This window comes from Amblyomma americanum, chromosome 1 (genome assembly GCF_052857255.1).
Source record: "Amblyomma americanum isolate KBUSLIRL-KWMA chromosome 1, ASM5285725v1, whole genome shotgun sequence".
Classification (NCBI taxonomy): Eukaryota; Metazoa; Arthropoda; class Arachnida; order Ixodida; family Ixodidae; genus Amblyomma; species Amblyomma americanum.
In genome coordinates this window covers 224,900,521-224,921,776 of record NC_135497.1, presented here as the reverse complement: position 1 = coordinate 224,921,776, position 21,256 = coordinate 224,900,521, and the positions used below count along the sequence as shown (strand labels likewise).

Genomic DNA, 21,256 nt, shown 5'->3' with positions numbered 1-21,256 from the left:
TGCGGATTTGCATTGCGTTTTTTCTTTCTTATGTAGCAAATCAAAACTTTATAGTGTTGTCGCCGAATGTTGAGACACTCGAGAAAAACATGGGATGAAAGCAAGGTTTTAGCAAGCGCAAGACTAAGGCGAAACGGTTGCGACGGAGTCCCTATCGAGCCACCGGATCCTCCTCCTTTTTCTGGCCGGTTCACAAGAGGCTGATTCTTGTGCACTTCCATCAGTAGTTTCTATTTTTTTCCCATTCTAAGAAGCTTTGAGGAAAAGTACTCGTTGACTTAAGCGGCTTACTTTATTAGCCCATTAATCTAGGCGGGTCAAGGGCTCGAGATTCTCGCTCTTTCAAAGCGAGTTCACTTTCGCACAAAAAGAAACGGAAGATTATGACTTGTTTTCTTCCTGTCGTGCACTTCTGGATGTTGTTTTCGCGTGCTGTATCCGCGGGCCTTCTTGAAAAAGGGGCTCTCGAAATTAAACTTTATACCTTTCAGACCAAGGTATGGCACCAAACCTGACCTTGATATTCAAAAACATCACTAGATCAGGAAAACCAAACACGGAACGCAATTTTTGTTTTTAAATCCAGAATAAAACCGCAAAGATAAATCACAATTTTCGGTTCAAACAGGCTATTTTATGCGACACTGTTCATCTGTGCCTTGGTTACGTTGTTTTATTTAATATCGAGTAGTAATATGTGCATAGCCTGCTCCTATCATTCTCCACAGGGGTTCCTTGGCTCTGTTATAGCAGCATTTTGTGAAAGAAGGAATCCGTTTTTGCACATATAGATATTGGTTTCCGCAGTTGGTTTGCCATTTGGTTTGGCAGTGACTTAGCGACAGTATCCCCGGCATCCCTTCGTGACATCGTCGTGTCGAGAGGAAGAACGTTGAAGGACCGTTCGCAAGAGTGGCTGTCATGCCCAACATTCTCTGGCAAAAATTTTGAAAATAGAAAAATAATAGGATACTGTAATGAAAATATTGAAGGTAATGGTCCATTCTTCTTATATGTACTAAAATTTTTCTTTTAAAGTGGTTCTATCGCTCGTGTCGAACAGTTAAGACTACCGTAGAAAACCAATGGGGTACGCTTTTGATGATAGCGAAAACATTAACATAAAATACAAGACTGCCGTCGGGTGAATTGCGCATATATTGATTGTTATAATGAAAACTTACACTACATGAAAAAATTTCGTTCATAAAAGGTTTCCCGCTCAAAAATGCTTTCGCCCATAATTGTTGGGTATATCAGCAAATGATGTGTCGCTGCAAGCTTTGTGCATGGCATATCGCCGTTGCGACGCTGCCCTCTGCGTTATTACTGTGCTTAACATCATTAGGTGATCTTGGCGTAGCCGTTCCAAGCAACGAAACTATTACATATGCGTGTAATTCCCCCGTTTTTTTTCCCACATTACTTGAGTGTGTACTGCGTGAAGAACGGAGACGGTGCCTGACACAGCTGTAAACAGGTCCAGCTGCGCTGTCAAGACTTCCTACGATTAGTACAGCATCAGCCTTTTCTTCCTTTTAAAAGAATTACACGTACCGATGTTGCCACTCAAATAGTTTTGTTACTTGTTCTGGCGTAATGTGCTAGTTGACGAGCTGTGGCACACTGCTGTGCATCAAAAGCGCACCAAATCAAGTTTGATAAGTGCTCTTACAGCATTAAAGTGTTTCCTGCTTATACTGCTGCAGCCCGCTAGTAACTCCTTCGTTTTCTTGTTTCCAAAGCCTAAAGAAAATAGATTCACTTTATTCAGACGCTATGAACGACGGTCTGCTTCCAGGTATGCGGTCAGATGGGAGTTATAATTTCCTAGAGTGCATATCCTGATCAAAAATGAAATTATTGTATCATTTGAAGTTTAAGATAAGTTTTATCTTCGGTTTGTTTTCTCACGTTACGTTCTAAAATAAACGGGCCTGATTTTTGCGGTTCAGAAAAACACACGATTGTAATACGGTCCACACCTTAATGATTTGTTCATTGGTTTACTCCAGAGGTGAATTAGAACTACATCACTTTCTGAAAGCCGAAACAAAAATAATTTGGTTCGATGTAGCCTTCTGTGCGATATTAATGGCGCCGTGCAAAGGTTTTCGAGCATTGTAAATAAACTCGTCCGGTCTTTAGATCGCGCTGCTCTTAGCAGCTCAGGTAATTATTGCACCTCTGCACGGAGCAGATACTGCAGAATCACGCTCGAGAGTAGGCTCTCTCTCTCTCTCTCTCTTTCCACTTTTAAATCTAGAGCGCTCTTCGTGCAACGCGTCTACGTGCGTATATTTGGAAACGAAACGGCATATATTTCGAACCAGGCGTCACACTGACGTCGCGCAGCTGTGACGACGAAACAATCTAAAACAAGCAAATGAAGCGCGGCCCCGCAGTGCCGGCAGACCAGCCGTTCAATTGCGCCATGACTGGAAGTAGCTGCCTTGTGAGGTAGACAAATAAAGGAGAAAAAGAGTTGGCCACATCATTACGCCAACGCTGAGGTTTCACTGTATGGAGCCGGTGGAGAGGCGCCTTGCTTTGAGAATGCTAGGAATCACGAGAGAACCAAGGGGGCATTTAGGTTGAAGAATAAATGTCGATTCCCGATAACTCCGCTGCCACAAAACGCTTTCGGAAATTTTTGCTGGAGGAGGTTCGTAAAGCAATGTACTTAAACATTCAGTGCATACAGGGCATTTTTGAAGAGTTTCAGGGCACCTGAAATCAACCTACAGCATTTTTCTTTGCATTTAATTGATATGTTCCGCCCTGCACATGCATGATTGAGCCAACTGGTCGTTATCCGGCCAGAATTTTCTTCTTTAACGCTAATCTTGCAAAACCAGAACTTCAATGTTGATGTCCCCTTTGCCTTTTGTGAGAAACTCTCCTGCTGGCTCCACACTGATAACGGCGGCCATCGTATTTTCTTCAGGCAGCCTGCGCGTTCCTTCGTATACGTTTTGCGCACGTGGACTCTTTAATTTTCATCTTATATTCCTTCTTATTTTCTCGCTATCAGTAAATATTACTTTTTCTTGTTCTGTTTCCGCTTTACTACGACAGCGGTAAACTCGGCTTTCAGGTTCAGCCCTAGTGGCAAGAAAATAAATAAAAAGGAAATACTGAGAGAAAAAAAAAAGACGTAAGACGGAGGTAACGTTTTGTTTCCGTGTTTCTCATGCCACTACACTCTCGGCGGATCGAATCCTTAGTTACTTTTTTTTCACTTGGATGGTTCCCTTTCCAATGATAGAAAGGACCTGAAAAGTGCAGCACTCCCTACGTTAAGAATGCATGGTCTTACCGAGGCCAACGCTTACTTTACGCAGGAGCACAACAAAGCCAGGAAAACTGTGCGAGCGGAGTCCCTCTTCGCGCGGGTTTCGGTAGATCCCCAAAAAGCCTACGCGACTGGCATTTCGGTTCACTTTGGAGCAGGAATTGTTGCGTGCCCGCGCAGCGCCTTTCATTCTGTTCCTGTTTACCTTCAAAAGAGTCCACAAAAATATCCGAGTCAAGGTCAGTTCAAGTCTAGCCCTTAGAGCAAAAGCGACTCGGCGTTTAGTGAGTGATCGCCTTCTTGTCCTTAGTGTCCCATGTGTGTTTTATTCCACACGCCTCACCTGCTCCGCAATGGCGTCTCTCATCTATCTCACACGCTGCTTCGGGACGTGAAACCCCACGTACCACCACAATAGTGATAATAGCCTGGCAAACCATTTTAACCTGAAGAATTATAGAGTGTTGGCAAGAATATTAGTCTAGGAGATGTCCTACTTTCTGCTTAAGTAATGATTTACACTAAGTTAACAAAAATTCAGAATTAAGAAACACGGACGTCAGCTACATAGAAGTTGGTTCACGGATGGCACGGGAGAAACCAGCGGGGGGGACTGACAACACAATTTGATCAGCATAGTTCGTCTCTTTTATAATTAGTTGCTGCTACGAATGGCGTCTGCGCATGCACAACAAAACTTTTTTATGTCGGGTCAAAGAATTGAAAACAAATAGAATACAAGTCAATTGGCGGTGCGTCTGCTCATTCTTTCGCTTGTTCTGTGTCTTCTTCCGCTGGTCCCTTCATCGTCAGAGATAGCCTTTTATTTCTCCTTATTATGCGAGCGTGCCATTGTTGTTAAATCCAGTTGTTATGCTAAACGCCGGTCGTTTAATTCCAGAGGTACGGAGGTAGACGTTGCCTGTCATTCGGCGTGCCCAGTGGCCACTTGGAGCCAGAATTCACAATCGATGGCAACAGTGTTTCGCTCGCAGGAAAAAAAAAAACGCTGCGCTTAAGGCAGGTCTGTCTTCAAAAGAGATCGTGCTGTTCGAAGCCGACCGCGCTAATCCCTCTGCAGAATTGCTAAGGAAAAATAAGCGGTGACTTTTATAAGATAGAGTTGTGTCGAGTGTGTATGCGCAGAGTGGAGTCCTATAGCCACGATATGCACACCTACCAAAGTGGCTCACTGGCTACGGCATTTTTCTGCCGAGCACGAATTAGGGTCGCAGAAAAGAGCATGTAGATCGAAGCGAAATGAGAAAGAAAAGAAAGCTTACCTACTGCGTTTATACCATGCAACTCAAGGAAGGCCAGTAGGCCGAAATTAATCTGGAGCCCTCCGTTACAGGGAGTCCGAATCCAGTGTTTTTCAACGTTTAATTTCGTTTTCATTTCATCTTATTATGAGTTCAGTCGTGACGACAGCAACACGAGGTGATGAAGATAACTAATCACAATCACGGCTGGTCTGACCGAAGCTCCACGCAATTAAATTCCGCTGAATCAAAGGGGCCATATTCTGTCAATTCGTCGCGCGAACACCGGACAGTTTCTTTCCCGCGACAGGATTAGCGCCGATGAAGGTCTTCAAGCATGTCAAACGTATCATCGTTCTTCGTCATTCGCCAGCTTGGCGACGCTCCGCCTGTGTTTCATAGGCGTGGGGCGCGTTTATGCGAGAAAGTAGCATCATGGGCGTGTTTCTTGTGCGATCAGCGTGACGTAATCGTCCCTTGCCTATGTCACTTGCAGCAGGGACCAATAGTACAAGGTTAAATGAAACGAAAACAAAATGAAACTTACAAAATCCTGCTCCGGGTGTAAAAATGTAAGCAAGTTTTTCTTGACTGAATATGGCACCCAGCCCCGTTCCCCTCCACTTTTTTTCCTAAGATTTTCCTGTTCTCTTACGTTTTAGCCAAGCTATTAAGTAGCACAGTCAACTTGGCGTACGCTTAAGGCAACACTCATCTGCCCTTCTCCCCTCTGCTTTTTTTTCTTATTCTATGTTTCTATAAGCTGAAAAGTCAACTGAAATGCCATATTATGCAAAAATGTGTCGTGGGCTTTGTAAACGCGAAGTTGTCAGTGGCATGTTGGACACTCCGAGGCTCTAAAAGTATTTCTTTATTTTCTTCGTATAGGCTAATGTTGTCTAAATAAAATTCTTCGTATAGGCTAATGTTGTCTAAATAACAGCTGAGCCACATCAAACATAACTCCGTGATTGAACTGGTTCAGCACCTGTGGTGGTGTTCTTGTTAATCAGCCTGGCGCAATTTTTGTGGTCCGGAAAAAACTTGCTCTCAGCTGATTACATCTTATAAGATACGAATTCTGCGCAGCACTTTTGCTGAGAGCAATGCGTAGCTTTCGGCTATGCTTGGCTGTAATCCTGTGATGAGGACAAGAACAGCTTAGAAGTAGATATGGGCATATCAAGAATAGAAGCGGCCAATTTAGAGAGCATTACGGGCAAGACTGGAACGCCTTAGGTCTTCGTGAAGGATTAACTGCTGGGCAACTGATTAGTGAGAGAAACACAGGGCGAGTAGCGTGGCGGACATGAGGGGCATAGGTGAGGACGACATTCCATGAAACCAATTAAAGGAGGTGGTGACGTGTGCTGGGGGAGTGACGTTAGAAGCATGCGATGGAGCCCATTGCATCAAAAGGCACTTTGAGGCGCGCTTCAAGGTCACGCACGGTGAAGTCGCATTGCGGCTCTAAAGGCTTTGTCCCAGAAATGATCGCTGAGCAGAAGAGCAATGGACTGGAGGCTTAAGCGAAAACATCTTGGGAAAGCAGCGCAAAAAATAAAGACACAGCTAAGGAGGGACAAAGCGAGTGCTAACTGCTGAACCGAGTTCCACCGGATAGCAAACGAAAATATGCGGCTCAAAAAATTGAGGGCAGCACTTAAGTAACCTGGCGTGCATCAAGTCGAAAGCCTGTGTCGTCCTGTTGAGCTCTCTAGCTCAACACGATCGCCTCACGCTGCTCGAATTAGTTTCGGTTTGAAGTTACGACATACTACACCTTCGTTATGTCCGATGTGTTTGCTACATCTGGTTTCAAGTTACGACTTATGCGTTCTAAAACATCCTCATTTCGGCGGAATAGGTAGCCCGTTAAAACAAATGTCTAAGCACGCTTACGCCACAAAACACCAGGCCACCATACCCCTGCATGACCCCTCCTTCCAAAACATCAAAAGTCTTGGAGGCACACACATGCATCAAGATAGGGGATCCAGCTAGGCGGCTCTTGCACGGCAGCATTTACTCCCCGCGCCAAAGCGCATTGCTCACGAAACAAAGATTTCGACGACCGTGGTAATTCGGCGTGGCGGTTCATCATGTGGCTCTTCCAGAGACTATTGCGTGCAATAAGGACAAAAAAAGGAATAAGCGGCCCATTGTTTAAGGCGATGAACTGCTAATCTATTGGGCTCTGCCCGCGTGGGTTCGAATCCCATCCTCGTCAAAATTTATTTTCCATTTTATTTGATTGACAGGTGAAGCGGACACTTTTTGTACACGTTTCCTGTGGACAGGTCTTGGGCACACTGATGAGCCAATAAAGGCTTCCGCCTTAAAAAGCACATCCATGTTCGCGCGTCCCATGAAGTTACTTCCAAGAAAAACTAAAGGCTGTAGCGTCGTCATGTTAGACTAAAGGTGGATGGCTAACGCATTTCTAACCTTTCCTTTTTACTTAATCGGCCTTAGTCACCTCACGAGCTCTTTGGCCTTTATGAATAAACAAAAAAATAGTTGTTACTGGCGAGCGACCTCAGATTTGACAGTGTGTACGTGACCGCAGTTTTATCTTTTATCCTGTGATCACGTATACATGCGTCAAACGGGGCGTTGCATTAATACCCGCTTAAGAAAACACAAATATTGTCTTGTGGGTGCTCCCAGAACACACTTCGCCGCGAAATGTCGTGCTTGTATTTATTGAAAGCTTGTTAGCTATTTGCTAAAATTAGAGGGGGCACATAAGCTCCGTCTTAAGGGTACGACGCGATAGCGTTAATGAGTTACTACCCATATTTGCAGAATTTGCCAATCTCGACTTTACATTCATAGATCCCTGGCAGTCCTCATACCACTCTTGGCACAGTGGTGAATCGGTTAAGCGATGCGCCACTGCCCTGCGATGGCAGGTCCTGCCACCGGTGGGGCTTGTGAGACCCAGGTTGTTCTTCCAGAGCAACTTCTCGCAACCAATCATTAATTTAACTGCCACCTGCCACGGCGGTCAGTGTGCGCACAATAAGGCAGGCAGGTTGTGATGACGTCACAAGGTCACCTGGCCTAGGTGCCCACCTAGGTTGCCTCTCCGAGTATTTTTTGCTCAAAACGTCGCACAGACGCTGGATTTTCTACAGGATGGGAGCCTTAGCGATATCGCGTTAAAAAATGAATATAGTCATAGTAGCCTTAGCATTCAGAACCAATCGAACAAGCTGTCTTTCGGAAAGGATGCTGTACTACGCAATTGGTCATATTAACACCATTAGTAAGCTTACAAAGAAATGCGAAAATTCTCCGGCTGGTTCAACTAAACCTCCCCTGATTTTTAAAAGGCTTTTTGAGACACGAAGATGGCTTTTGGGGCATGGCAATCCAAATGGTGGCGATCGTCAGAGAACAGGTCAATCCCGTAAATTAGTAAGCTGGTGAAATAAATTTCAGTAGTTAACTTCTTAACTTGTACGATTTGGAATCTGTTTAAATCTAGACATTTGTAGCTGGCAGTTAGTATAACAGCCATATCAGTTTTTAGAATTTCGAAAACGCGGTAGTGCTCGGTGTCGTGGCGAGACCAATTCTGGCCCTTCAGCGGCTCCTTGGGAAACCGCGCTGCAGGAAAGCGTACACATAGGAATGCCCGCCAGTGCAAGTCGCTCGGTAACGCACGTGTCACGTGACCTTCTCTGTCCGACCTGGGCCGTGGTTTGCTGCTCCAGCTGGCGTACATTGAAGTCCCGTCAAGGCGTTGCGTTGCTCTCCGTACGTCATAATTTTGCTGTCTTGGCATCGGCAGTAGTAAAATTTAAAATCCACTTAGTGCAGTTCCTCATCCGTCAGCAGCGCAAGAATTGTGCGCAGCCGTGGTAAAATCGAATAAATTCATTTCTAGAGCACTTGTATAGTTTCTCTTTGCAACTGAGGCAAACAGTTAAGGAAATTAACTCGGCCACACGGCATGCACATCGACTTCCCGCCTTCGTGGCCGGAACAAATTGACGTCACATGGCATAATTTCGCAAAAATAAACTGCAATACAGCTATCCTCAGAGTTTTTGAAGCTCTCCCGAGCTAACAGGGGCAGTGTTTTATCTGATGCTTAGTTGCTCTGCTTTACACGGCGTTGTGCAGTGAACTCTTACAGACTACAGCCTCAGAACCCCTGGCAGACGGGCTCAGGGACCCGCCGACAGCAGGCGTCCTTCCATAAAAAGAAACAGAGCACGAGAGCGTAACATGCCAGCATACACAAAAAGAAAAACTTGCGCGGGCGTTGCCGATTCGCGGCTTTGTTGACTGAGATTTCACTTGCAGAACGAGGACTCAAAAATCTGAACATGTCGCAGTTTCGACGTTTTGCTCTTCAAAGCTCTTTCTACCGCATCTCTTTCCAACCTAGTCCTTCTAGAGGCAAACGCAACTGCAGCCTCTTTCGTGTTATTTGCCCCGCCCGGCTTGCGTACTTTCATCTTTCAATCTCACCCACGGACTTGATATGTCACCAGCTCAGTGACTCTGTCTGCGCAAAGCTTTACAAACGGTGAGGGCGCGCTAGCGAAAGGTAGACATTGGAACGAATGCGGACAGCTCCCTGTCAAATTATACGAAGTTTCCGCTTCACGGATGGCTAGATATATCGCAGCTTATTTGAATTTAAAATTTTCACCATTTTCATTTTAAGTTTTAAAGAATTTGAGGCCCTCATTTCAATGTTATAAGTTTCGCAGGCTATAAAGTGCGGGTAAAGTGCGCACAATACGAACCGTGCACAGCGTTGCACGAACGATTGAAGCACCAAATAATCAGTATGGTGAAAAAGAAGAGAGGCATTTGCAAGCTAGAAGGTCTTGCGTTTCAGTGACTGGCACCACTTCCGGGATAGTTTAAATATTACTACTTTGAATGGTGCACATTGGATGCCGTTTGCATCACTGTTTGATTATTTGCTTACTTGTTGTATTAAGAGAGACTGAAATCATATAGTGGCTTGATAATAATGTTTAACCTTCTGCGGAGGTAGAGGAACGGGAATATAACGCGCGTTCTTCTACCCCCCGCGGCAGCCCGGTTAATCATGAAAATGGGAGTTGATTTAATGATGATTGTAGCATTCGGGAACATGGTAGCCGACGTAACAGGGTCAGATAGGTTCAAACATGAGTAAATGGTTACATAATTCTCAGGTGACACTTGAAATGTCATTAAAAAGGCGAAAATAATGAGAACTGTTTTTATCACTTTTTATTAGTGTATGCATTTGGCCTGACAACGGGATGCTTCCGCTTAAACACTCCACCGGCTTGGGTAGCAGGCCCGAAATTGCGTGCTTGCGTGCCTTGAATCAACAATTTCCATTATGATCAGTATGGTGAAAAAGAAGAGAGCCTCCAAACTACTCCCACAGTTACAATCAGTTCTGCGCATGACAGAACCAACACGAACGGGCATTTCTAAACTAAGCTTTAGAATACATGAAGACCATGGCACGTCATGTTTCGTAATCAGTAAGTGGCAAACAGCAAGAAAACGAGCAAACAGGTGATCAGCCATAGCTTTGAGTGTTCGCGAACACCTCGTTTACAAAAGCTTTCCTCTTGTCTACAGAACACGATGACAGTATTAGTTAAACCTTACTAGAGTGAACACTTTCTTTACTCTCAGCTCAGCACAGCTTAACCTATTCATTCTCATAGGGTAACAGAACCAGTGCACGGAGTCAATTTAGTAGTTATTTGCGTTTCTTGAATCCTCCGTAAAAACAAGTTGCTTTTGTGTTCCACGAATCAAACGAAATTTGATTCTCGTTCGGTCATTCTGGTGTTTTTTTTTTTTTGCACAACCGAAGAATAAGTAATGTCAGAAGGAGCAATGAAGATTCTTCTTATTCATTTTTTCACTGTGAAGCCGGGTGGCCACACACCCGTTTAGCACTTGGGCGTTTTGCACATTACGCTTTCACACATGCTCACTGGTTGTCGCTGTTTTCTGCTTGGAGGCTGGCATGTTGTGAAGCGAAAAAACTTAAAAACTTACTGAATGTGTTACGGGACCAAACACACCTGGCGCGTTTTAGACTCTGACGAAAATTATTCCCCGAAAACATTACTGACGCCGGATTTGTTTTTTGGCATAATTGCTTGAAAGCGAGAAGTGGAGCGGATTCCAGCACTTTCAAATGGTCAGGGTCTTGTTCAATGCGTTTATTTTCGTCGAATTTGTTGCATTTCGTCTAAGATGCCTTCACGTGGCCTATCGCGCATATATTCGTTGAAATGCGGCCGTTTCAGTTACTGGAAGAAACCGCATAAAAAAGTGGGCAAAACAGATGGACCATTCAGGTGTTATAAAGTTTTCTGCGTGATTAAGTTTCACGGATCATGTGTGAACATAAATGCTTGTTTTTCTCCGATGTTCTTGCCTGTGTTTTTTTTATGTATTTTCGCCCCTCCTGCTAGGATTCATTTTAGGATCTGCAGTATACTGTAAATAAGTAAATAAACAAATGAAATGAACTGCCATTTCTTCGACAAAGGGAAAAAAGTCTTGTAGTCTTACATAAATAAGAAGGCGTACTTACCACTGGCGAATTTCTTTCTCGGTAACTGCAAAGAGAAGAAAGAAAATATAAGTAAATTGCACCATGATGTAGCTGATTTAAAATGCAATGGAAAGGTATTACTTCCCCGACGTGAAAATAAAGAGAATAGCTAAAAGTATAATAACTTTCACCTCATAAGAAAAAGTAATAACGCGCTATACCCAAATCAAATATAGCAAAACAGGCGTACTGTGCGATCCACAACCAGATGTTTTCCTAAAATTTCAAATCAATCTGAGCTCACTGCGAGCGGGAATGCATTCGTTATTAAACAAAGTTTTGCATGAATATCATATAAGATCACTTAGGTATTCTTATTTACAAGTGTACGGCAGCGAATCATTGCGCTTTCCTTCGAGCGTAATGAAGCGGCATATGAATAGTTGAATAAAGTAAACAACCTTGATGAGTAACCATCAGTTGCATTCAAGTTACCTACATGAATCAATACACTGTAATTTACGGCGTTAAATACCACGCACAATACCACACGTCTTGCATGAATTGTTGAAAACGTTAATAGGGGTCAAAAAGTTAATAGAAATCCTTTCACGTACGGCTTGCAACATTGCAACGCAGCGAAGCCACTGACACTTACTATCGTGCTAAAGTATCACTCGTGAAACAGCAGGAAGTAATCAGCAGCGCCAAATAAGTAAGCAAAGGCAGAAGCTCACTCGAATAAAAAGAATGGCCCGTCAGAGGCTGCGATCAAGCTCCGGAATATGCATCACTGCCTGCGCCACCGCCTGTTTCCGGAACTAAGTGTGTGTGCTGGCCATCGTTATGACGACACGAGGTGGGCTATCAGCCCGTCCTGCAGACAGGCGCATGCACTCCATCACGGTAATGCGCCTACTTAGTTACAGCTACGCAACAACCAGCATTGGTCGTCTGTCAGACCAAAGAAACCAACAAGTTGGCTTCCGCTTATAAATGGTATCATTGAGGCAGAGCACGCTTTACAGGCAACAACAAAAAAAAACGTCCACGAAATATTTAGTCACGCATTATGTTCTGCTATCGAGAAAAATGTGAAAATCTGTGCGTGTATAATTGGACCTCTCTATTTAGCGAAATTGATATAAACAGCTCGAAACATTAGAAAATTCACGCAGGACGCACACTTCCTCGCTCAAAAATTTGATGCCATATTCTTAAAAAACACACATTAATGTCCAATTAATTTTCTTTATCATTTCAAGCTGTTTCCGGAATAAAACTCACCTCAAGTATAATTTAGTAAAATATTGTAGCGCATGACAACAGGAAAACGTTCCGGCACAAGACAGCACTTGCTAGGCACACCACATAACTTCAGACGTCCATCTTTACTGCTTGTTTTTGAGAAGCGATCCGTTTTGCTAGGCACGTACATCAAGAATTTCAAATTCAGCGGAATCACTGGCTTCGTGAAGACAGCTCTACACGCTTCGAAAAAAGTTTAAAAAGTTGTGTCGACAACCGTGGGTGTCGTGCGGCCAGGGATGTCGTGTGCGGGGCACACTACTCTTAGAGCAATTATTCCAGATATAATAGAAATTAGGAAACAGTATGAGTTCATAAACCGCCCTAGCGTTGACTACCACCGTGAACCTCTCAATTAGGCAACACGTAAATGGAGTCAGAAGGTCAAAGCGTTCTCCATTTACATCTACCCGCACCTGACGTATTGTCAATCAAAACTCAAGATACCTGAGAACCAACAAGAAGCTAGCATGCACTGGCCCGTGTCTTGGCACCAAGGCTAAATTTCGTGCGCTAGCGCGCATGCTTGTGTGTGTGTTAGCAGCATTTACCTTGAAAATACAGCCACAGTTGCCGTCTGGCATTAAAATCTATTTATTGAGAATACCGCAGCGGTGGCCTAGTGGTTGAGCATCCTCCTCGCATTCGGGAGGTGCGAGGTTCGATCCCCAGTGCCGCCGAGTACCCACCGGTGATACAATGGGTACAAGCTTTCCCTTGGTGTGGCGCTCGGCTTATTTACGGTGAAATGTTTGGGAATGGGCCTTTGACCCCACCTTGAGAAAAAAAAATACATTGTGTCATGGCGCTCTTAGGCCATAGCTGCCCTTGCGCCATAAAAATCCACATTCATCATCATCATCATCATTTATTGAGAATCAGAGTGAGCGTCAATGAAGTATTTCCGATGGGATGACGAAAAAATACAAAGCAATGGCAGGCGAGATTTTCATCGCGTTTAAATACTGATCCTGTAATTTGATAAAATTTAAAGCATCCAGGCGTGAACCATGAGCCACATGTTCGAGTTCACTCGTCCCGCTTGCGCTCGACCCAATTAGTCTACGAAGTCGAGAACAATGCACCTGAGTAGTGTCTTCGACTGGTCGCTTTGGAGCTCTCTAGAGCGGTCTGATAAGTGTCCTCGCATTCGGCTGGTCGATATCGCGAGCTCTTCAAGTATTCAGCTGGTTCTTTCGCAGCGTCGGCCTCTAGCGGAGAGTGCTCTCACACACGCTTTGGAAACAAAAACAGTTGGAGTGACCGGGCGCTCTGGATCACGCGGGTACTTCTCACCAACCTTAGTGCGTCGCCGGCTCGACGGCGCGGTCGCCCAGTTGCGTGCAGCGAAGCGGCGATGTGACAGCGTTTTGATCTTCTGAGGAAGTTTCGCACTAGCTTGAATCCAACGAAGTTCGTCACTACGCGAAGTCTTCGAACGTTTCTTCGCGGTGCATGGCAGCAGCGATCAACGCGGTAACGTTGATGACTGCACCAGTGGCGTTTGCAAGGCTTAAGACGAGGCGGCCTGTACGGTGTATTTGCACCTACATTTTTTGACCGACACATTTTTGTCGCTCTGTTGTTTGCCAGTGCATACAGAAAAAAAACACTCGTGTGCACGGTGAAAGTGCAGTGTTTTCGTGGTTGATAGTGGCAGCTTCAACTACCGAACTTTTTTGGTGGTGATCAAGCTAGAAAGGCACGTTGCGGTGCCGACCGAACACCTCGTTGTGAGCGAGCGCTATGAGGATGGATTAAGGATGTACTTTGACGAAAAAGTATGATGTGGAATGAATAAAATGCGCCGAATGTTCCTATCATCGCTGCTAGCCAAAAGGCTTTCAGGGCGTAGTCCTGAAATGTGACCACTCTGAGCTAAGCAGCAGCAGCAACGCCCGGCGTTGCAAACGCAAACGAGGCGAGAAAAAGAGCATCGGGACAGACCACTTTGCAGTGCAGACTTCAGGTTGGGAAGCATTACTTTTATATATATATACTTTTACACACACACGCACGCACGCACGCACGCACACACACACACATATATATATATATATATATATATATATATATATATATATATATATATATATATATATATATATATATATATATATATATATATATATATATACATTAAGGAAGCCAACAGTCACAGAAAACAAGGTGCAAAGGGAATGTTTCTAATTTTTTAAAATTTGTAATGACAATCGATTGGTTTAAAGAAAATCACAAAGCAGCAGAAAAAAACAACCATGCCGCCGGTGGGATCCGAACCCACGACCTCCGAATATCGCGTCCGGTGCTCTACCAACTGAGCTACAGCCACGGCTGTCCAGTCAGCTGCTTTCGTGGGTGTTTATGCTTTGCGTGTAAGCGAACCTTGAGAGAGTGTTCACCAGCGCCACCCTCGTCCATAGCGGTGGACGTAGCACGTCCTGTAATACCGCGAGATTGACGTAGAACGTCATCTAACGGCGAAAACGGAAACTGTGCGAGAGCCCTCTTATGCTACCTATGGCATCAAGACTGCCAGAACCGAGACCCCCGTTAAGCTATTAGCAGACAATGCAAATGAAATGAGGGGCTCGTTTTGACAAATACATTAAGGAAGCTTTTGGTGACTGTTGGCTTCCTTAATGTATTTGTCAAAACGAGCCCCTCATTTCATTTGCATTGTCTGGTAATATATATATATATATATATATATATATATATATATATATATATATATATATATATATATATATATATATATATATTCAATAAAATTCGTGATCATCTTGAAGTAGGGTTTTATATGGTAGTATGTGGTACTGTCGCGAAACAAACAAGCATATTTGAATCAATACACCGTGTAGCGGGTCTTTTCAGATGCAAAATAAAGCCATTTGCTACAAGCGACGTCACTGCCATCTTGTCATCCTCTTACAGAGCCTGCGCGCTGATAATGTATTTGATCAGGGATACATGCTCAGAAAGTCATGATGAAGCAACACGAAGCTCGAGAACAATTTTCGATTGCTAGGCTGCATTGTGGCTAGGGCTAACTAAGGCACGATGACAGCTGTGAGTTGTTCAGTTTTTCGCTGGCTGGCGTGCACACCTTGATACCATCAGGATATGGTCGCCTGGTTGTTTGGTGCACTGGATGCACAAGTGCATGCGATAGAAATACTCAGACAGTACACACAAATGGTTCTTTCATTCTTAGTAGCTTGCATGTTTGATATGCCTTCCACAACACTACGGGGCTGCTCTATCGATTTAAAAATGACAAAAGTATTAAAATGCTAGAATTAGGCAACAAACGGACGAGTGAAGTACGCGAAACATTTTTACACGACAAACTCATTGGCAGCAAGTACAGCAAATATTTTTATTAGCGCGAAAAAGTGCACTATTAAGAGTACGCAGGCTTCCTGACTCGGAAAGGGAATAATATTCAAGCCTGTAGAGAAGAAACTACATTCAGCGATTGTTTATGAACCAAGCTCATTAAAACTGTAACACGTATCCCACTCCCTTCTGTCGGTACAGTAGCAAGTGTGCAAGCAGTGGTCGTCTACATGATGCGCTGCCTGACAAACAACGATGCTCAGCGTAACAAGAAACCGCTCTTGACCGAACATCACTTTCTGTGCACGTTTAGCATCGAAACACGCAACAGTTCCTAATCTTCTTCATCGCCATTTTTTTGTGAGCAACGACACAATCAACGCCCCTCATAAGTTTCCCTAGAACTCCTTTCTATATAGCTAGCGGGCTAGCGACAGTATTTACAGCTATACGAATTGCACAAGAAAGATAAATCGTATTGCACCACAAAATTGGGAAACCGTTCAGAGTTGCTTAAAATCTGTAACATTTATTTGATGCATAGAGTCATAGTGTCTACTCGAGAAAATGTTGACATTATTTGCTGCTAAATTACTCATGTTGCTCCTAACTAGCTAGAATTTCATAATGGATGCCTCCTCTAAATAAAAAAGCTTCTTTGCGCAAGCTTGACTTACAGAGCGAGAAAGCTGTAACATTGAATATAGCTCTCCGGTTGATTTAATGTGGACTCTTTCGCACCAACTGTGCTACATTCTGTTCTTCAATTAGAGTTTTAAAGAAATACTGTATATTAAATAAGGATTAATCGATTAATGTTCTCCTTTGGGCTAGTCAGTGTTACACCTGGTATATAAAGTACGCACACAGGCGCAGAGAAAAGTAAAAAAGAAGGAAGCTGTACATTATAGTGGCGCTGTACATGTAATATAATGACAAGGAACTCTATGTAAGAATGTAGTTACGAAATAACTAATGCAATCTTGTTGTTTTTTCGTTACACTTAAAGATATTCTTTATATTAATACGTTATACAGGAGAAAACGCAACACATATTTGAAGCATTAGCGAGTCGAAGGCAGTTATTAGGGGCAGGAAATTAAAGCGTTTGAGCAAGCGTGTTGCCTTCAATGCTAATTCATTAAAAACCTTCTATGTTTCGCTAGCTCAGAAGCCAACACATAATCAAGGAGTAGATGTGTTATGCAATTCCCCGATGCTTTTACTACGTCGTCATTAATTTCGTCTGACGGAGTCTTCTACTCTGTCTTTAGCAACAAGGATCGAATCAAGATGACGGGTTGCTGGCAATTCGCTTGCCCATTTCAGTCGCGATATGCAAGCGCGGTGGAGTCGATACCAAAAACAAAAATTAATGCGAACTTTCTTGACGGTCGCTTGGGCATTCTCTTTACACCCCATTTTCTTCTTGCGTTATTGCACAACAAACATGGGAATGGAAGTACGAAAACAAAAAAATCGAGTTACTACCAATGAGTACACATTAATGAGGTCTTCGTGACAAGAGGCATATTTTTTTAGGCTTTGCGCTCTATGTGTTTGTATTATTGACAATGGTTTAAGCGAACCTATCCTGAGGTAAGTTTATTATTTGTAAAGCTTTTATTGCGCAAGAATCACACCAGCTAGCTCGCATGTTTACAAACATGGTGCAGTTAGGTAACATTTATGTAAGAATTAATGATTTCACTGGGTGAGTTAAACAGTCGCACACAATTTGCAGCCGGTAGGTTACATAGGCTGGGAACATTAGGGCTTGCATGTGGAGGCTGCAGAGTACTTTTACCACCAAAAGGTTCTGATGTTTTCACGCTGAATTTGCGAGAAAATAAAAGGAAACGAAAAAGCGTTTCTAGCATTAAATAGGCATGACTGACTAAAACATCCCGGTTCTGCGCTATCTCAGCTCGTAATTTTAGGGGCTATATTAGGAAATTCGCATTTTAATTGCGCTCTTCTTGTGTGAAACACCAGCTCTATTTCACGCCTGTTCTTTTCACCCGAAGGAAACCCATCGCTGCAAGACGCAGAAAAAGGAGCAGACCAGAAAAAGCAGAGGAATGCATGTAAAGGAGACCTTCTTCAGAGAAGGCTGCTAAAGGTACGAATCAAACGACGCTGTCTTAAAATGGCAGAACTCATTAAATTAGGAGTTCATTTTATATTCACTACAAGCTGGACGAGAATTACATGCACGTAGCGAGACCTCCAGACGGAATGCTACTTCGCTACCTTTTTTTTCTTGCACATTAAAAGATCCGTGCCTACCTGTGAAAGAAAATGTCCATAAACATGCTGTTTTCTAAATCCTTTATCCCTCGTATATTGAATCTTTAATTTTGCTCTGTTCAGACAGGTTCCAACTTAATTTAAGCGACTCACTTGGTGGCAAGTCGCTGGAGACCTTTTCAGTATTCACGGCTCGTGCGACTGTCTTACTCATTTCCTGGAATCACTCTGTTTATTCCCAATTGTCGCCCCGTTGTCGCCTCTCTGGGGCCCCGGTGCACATTGCGTGGTTCCATCGTACGGGAATGGTGGCAGTCTGAGTAAAGAGTTAACCTAGTGTATTTCTGGAAGCGAGCAATTGTGCCGTTTGGCTTGCATCCCTCTGGAACGGTAGCAATATTTCGACGGATTTCATTTCGCTCCAGATCCGCCATTTTTGCCTCTTAGTGCGAAATCCAATTAAGTTCGCTGTTTCCGACTGTTTTTGTGTTTTTTTTTTGCTGGTTGCTTAAGCACGACAGGGTCTTCATCCTGATCTTTGTCCCGCTTTGTCCGCGCGCTTTGTTCCATTTCCTTCGTTTTTGCTGCCCCTGGAAGTAGGCTCTAACAATCGTGAAGAACTATGCGCCAACTATCCTGCAGGAATATTTTTCACAACATATGTTCTTTATGCACGCCGTTTCGAAGACGTATCGACCATGAGTCCCTACTTAGCAAACACTTCGCCTCATTTTTCTAAGACATGCTGTTGCATAGGTAATAAGCGAGTCGGATAATAACGAAACGCGCATGGAAATTTAAACACAAAAGTGCAAACACCAAGCTGTCGGATGGTAGTTAATTAAATAGGGTCATTCCAACGCTCCAGCACCATGTTTTCGCTCTGCTTGGGTGATCGATTCCTCTCGATACAAAATAAGTGATCGCAGCTGCCAAGAAAACGTGAGCACTTCCTCTTTATCACATCCAGTTTCCTTTACTCTCATGAAATCTTGCTCATTATCTGTTTGCAGATGAGCTTGCAAAGCCGAGAACAAAATTTATTATATTTATTTCCACCTGGAGCAATCATCATGTTTTAGCTTTACAGCCGCCACATAATTACGCTTTCTCCATTAACTATTTAACCCCCCGAGAGTGCTGGAAGATTATGAGCGGTGAATTGTATTTTACACTAGGCTGACAGAAAAGCGAGTCGTAATTTTTCTTCTCCACAAGAGAAAGAAGTGTTCATTTAGCTGAAATAATCGTCCCGTGTTTAACCTTTTTTAACAGTCGTGTTTTTAGTGCACAAAACTGTAGAATTTATTTTTAATTAGGGTGTATCTGCAACCAATCGCGCGTTATATTCTCCAGAATAATCCGAAAGCATTTGACGTTTTTTTTATGTAATCAGTTATTATTTTTGTATATACACAAATAAGGTATCCACTTGGCTACATAATCCAACCTGGAAAGCAGTGCTCTGCAAATAATGCAACGCTTTTTTGAAAAATCAGTACGAAATAAAGTAAACCTCCTTGCATAATCTATTGAATAAATTAGAGAGTGAATACTCTTGGTAGTTGTTCACAGCTATAGCTGCATAATGTGCAGCCTATATCAAAAACACAGATTCCATGAGGTTAGCTTCTCGGCATTACTGCGGGGTTGATTGTATGCATCTCCAGCTTTCCAAATCACTTCAAGTTGAGAGGAACTCTGGTCCCCGCCTCTCCGAAAGTTAGGACTTCCTCAGATGGTGCAGGAACCCCGTTTCGTGGTTTAGAAAAGACGCCTTGGGTTCTTTACTTTTGACGAATGCTGTATACATTTCCCTAGAATTCTGGCGGCTTTCGTGGAAGCGACCAAAAGCTCCCGCGAGTTTACTTTCGCAAGCCTTGATAACGAAAATTGGCTGCGTTCACTTCGCGTTGCCTTTATGCCGATGTAAATAATATTACTAGTCTCGCGTTATTTGCTAAACTTGACACCGCTGGCGAGTGCTTCTCAGCCATTTGCGAAGCGGACCAAATATTGCGGCACGCGTTGCGCACGCTATCACCTTAACCACTTGCGTTCAGCGCACCAGAGTCCTTGCATTGCAAGGACAGTTGTATGATTGAATTGAGCTGTGTGTGTTTAGGGAAGCATTGCACGTTTTCATTTTTTAAAAATAACCTCATTACACGGGCCACTCAGGTTACGGGGCGACTTGCTTAGTAGAAAGGTAATAACTGCACTTTCTCACGCACACGCAAGCCGCCGAAGGTGCGAAGCCGGTGGTTGTCAAAAGATTGAAAGAGCCAGCAGCAGGAGCACCAGAATTTAAGCTAAAGAGACGCAATATATCATAGGGTCTCGACAAAGATTTATCGACCTTTTATACAGACAAAAAAAAAGGGGTGGGGGTGGAGGGCGTTTCTTGTACGGTTAGCTAACCAGGGGAAGTTAGAAAGCAGGAATGAAAATTTATGAGATGAATAACTTGCGTCTTTTAAGTATTGTCATTGGCGGTAGCCTGCCACGATTACTCCCCACTGCCACGACATCCCCGCCTTTTACCACCTCATGTGTGGCGGCTAATGCAACCCAGGGATTCCCAATATTCCCAGTCGCACCCTGGAGCAGTGGAAGCAAGCACTGTCCAGCGTGCGACTGGAAAGCCAACTGCAGCTGACTTATTACGCCTGCGCGATGGCTACACCGAATGGACTCCTGGACTGAGGAGTCTCCCTTCACCGTATTCCTCACTTTTAAGTTCAATTAATGCTTTTCACTTCTTCCTCCCTCCTCAATATTATCATCGCAACACTACCCTCCAGCTGCACTTGGGTAGGTGCTAGTGAACCATTGCTACTTTTTTACAAGTTTACTGCACCTTGGGGCATTCCCCTAAACAATAGCACTCGACCTAAAACGTGATTAAAATGCCAGTTAATTAGCCTAGCTTGATAAAGGAACAGAATAAGGCGCTAGCTAGCCTCTCAGTAATGCTCATCGAACTTGAAAGAAGAGTGCCGTTAATGGTATCCTCGAAGCTCTGAACCCTCTATTTAAAGGATTTGTTTGTTTGTTTGTTTGTTTGTTTGTTTTATAACGTGTTTGCATTAAAGTTGAATTTTATCTAAAGCAGATCACCGGGTATAGGACAACGATCGAAAGCAGGCGACCGGCCCATAGCTGACTTTTGTCTCACGCCGTCTGTTCTTCAACGAGCTTTCTATTCGACCGGACGACCACCAACCGTCACCTTGAACTTTGGCAGGCTACCGTTAG

General features: G+C 43.7%; 1 protein-coding gene across 1 annotated transcript in view; it reads right to left on the bottom strand.

Moving 5' to 3' along the window:
* Positions 1 to 21,256, bottom strand: part of LOC144114683 (frequenin-2-like) — a 211,622-nt gene that overhangs the window by 43,037 nt on the left and 147,329 nt on the right. Inside the window, exon 2 of the mRNA XM_077648568.1 lies at positions 11,138 to 11,162. Within this exon, the coding sequence (XP_077504694.1) occupies positions 11,138 to 11,162 (25 nt within the window). The remainder of the gene's footprint in view (positions 1 to 11,137; positions 11,163 to 21,256) is intronic.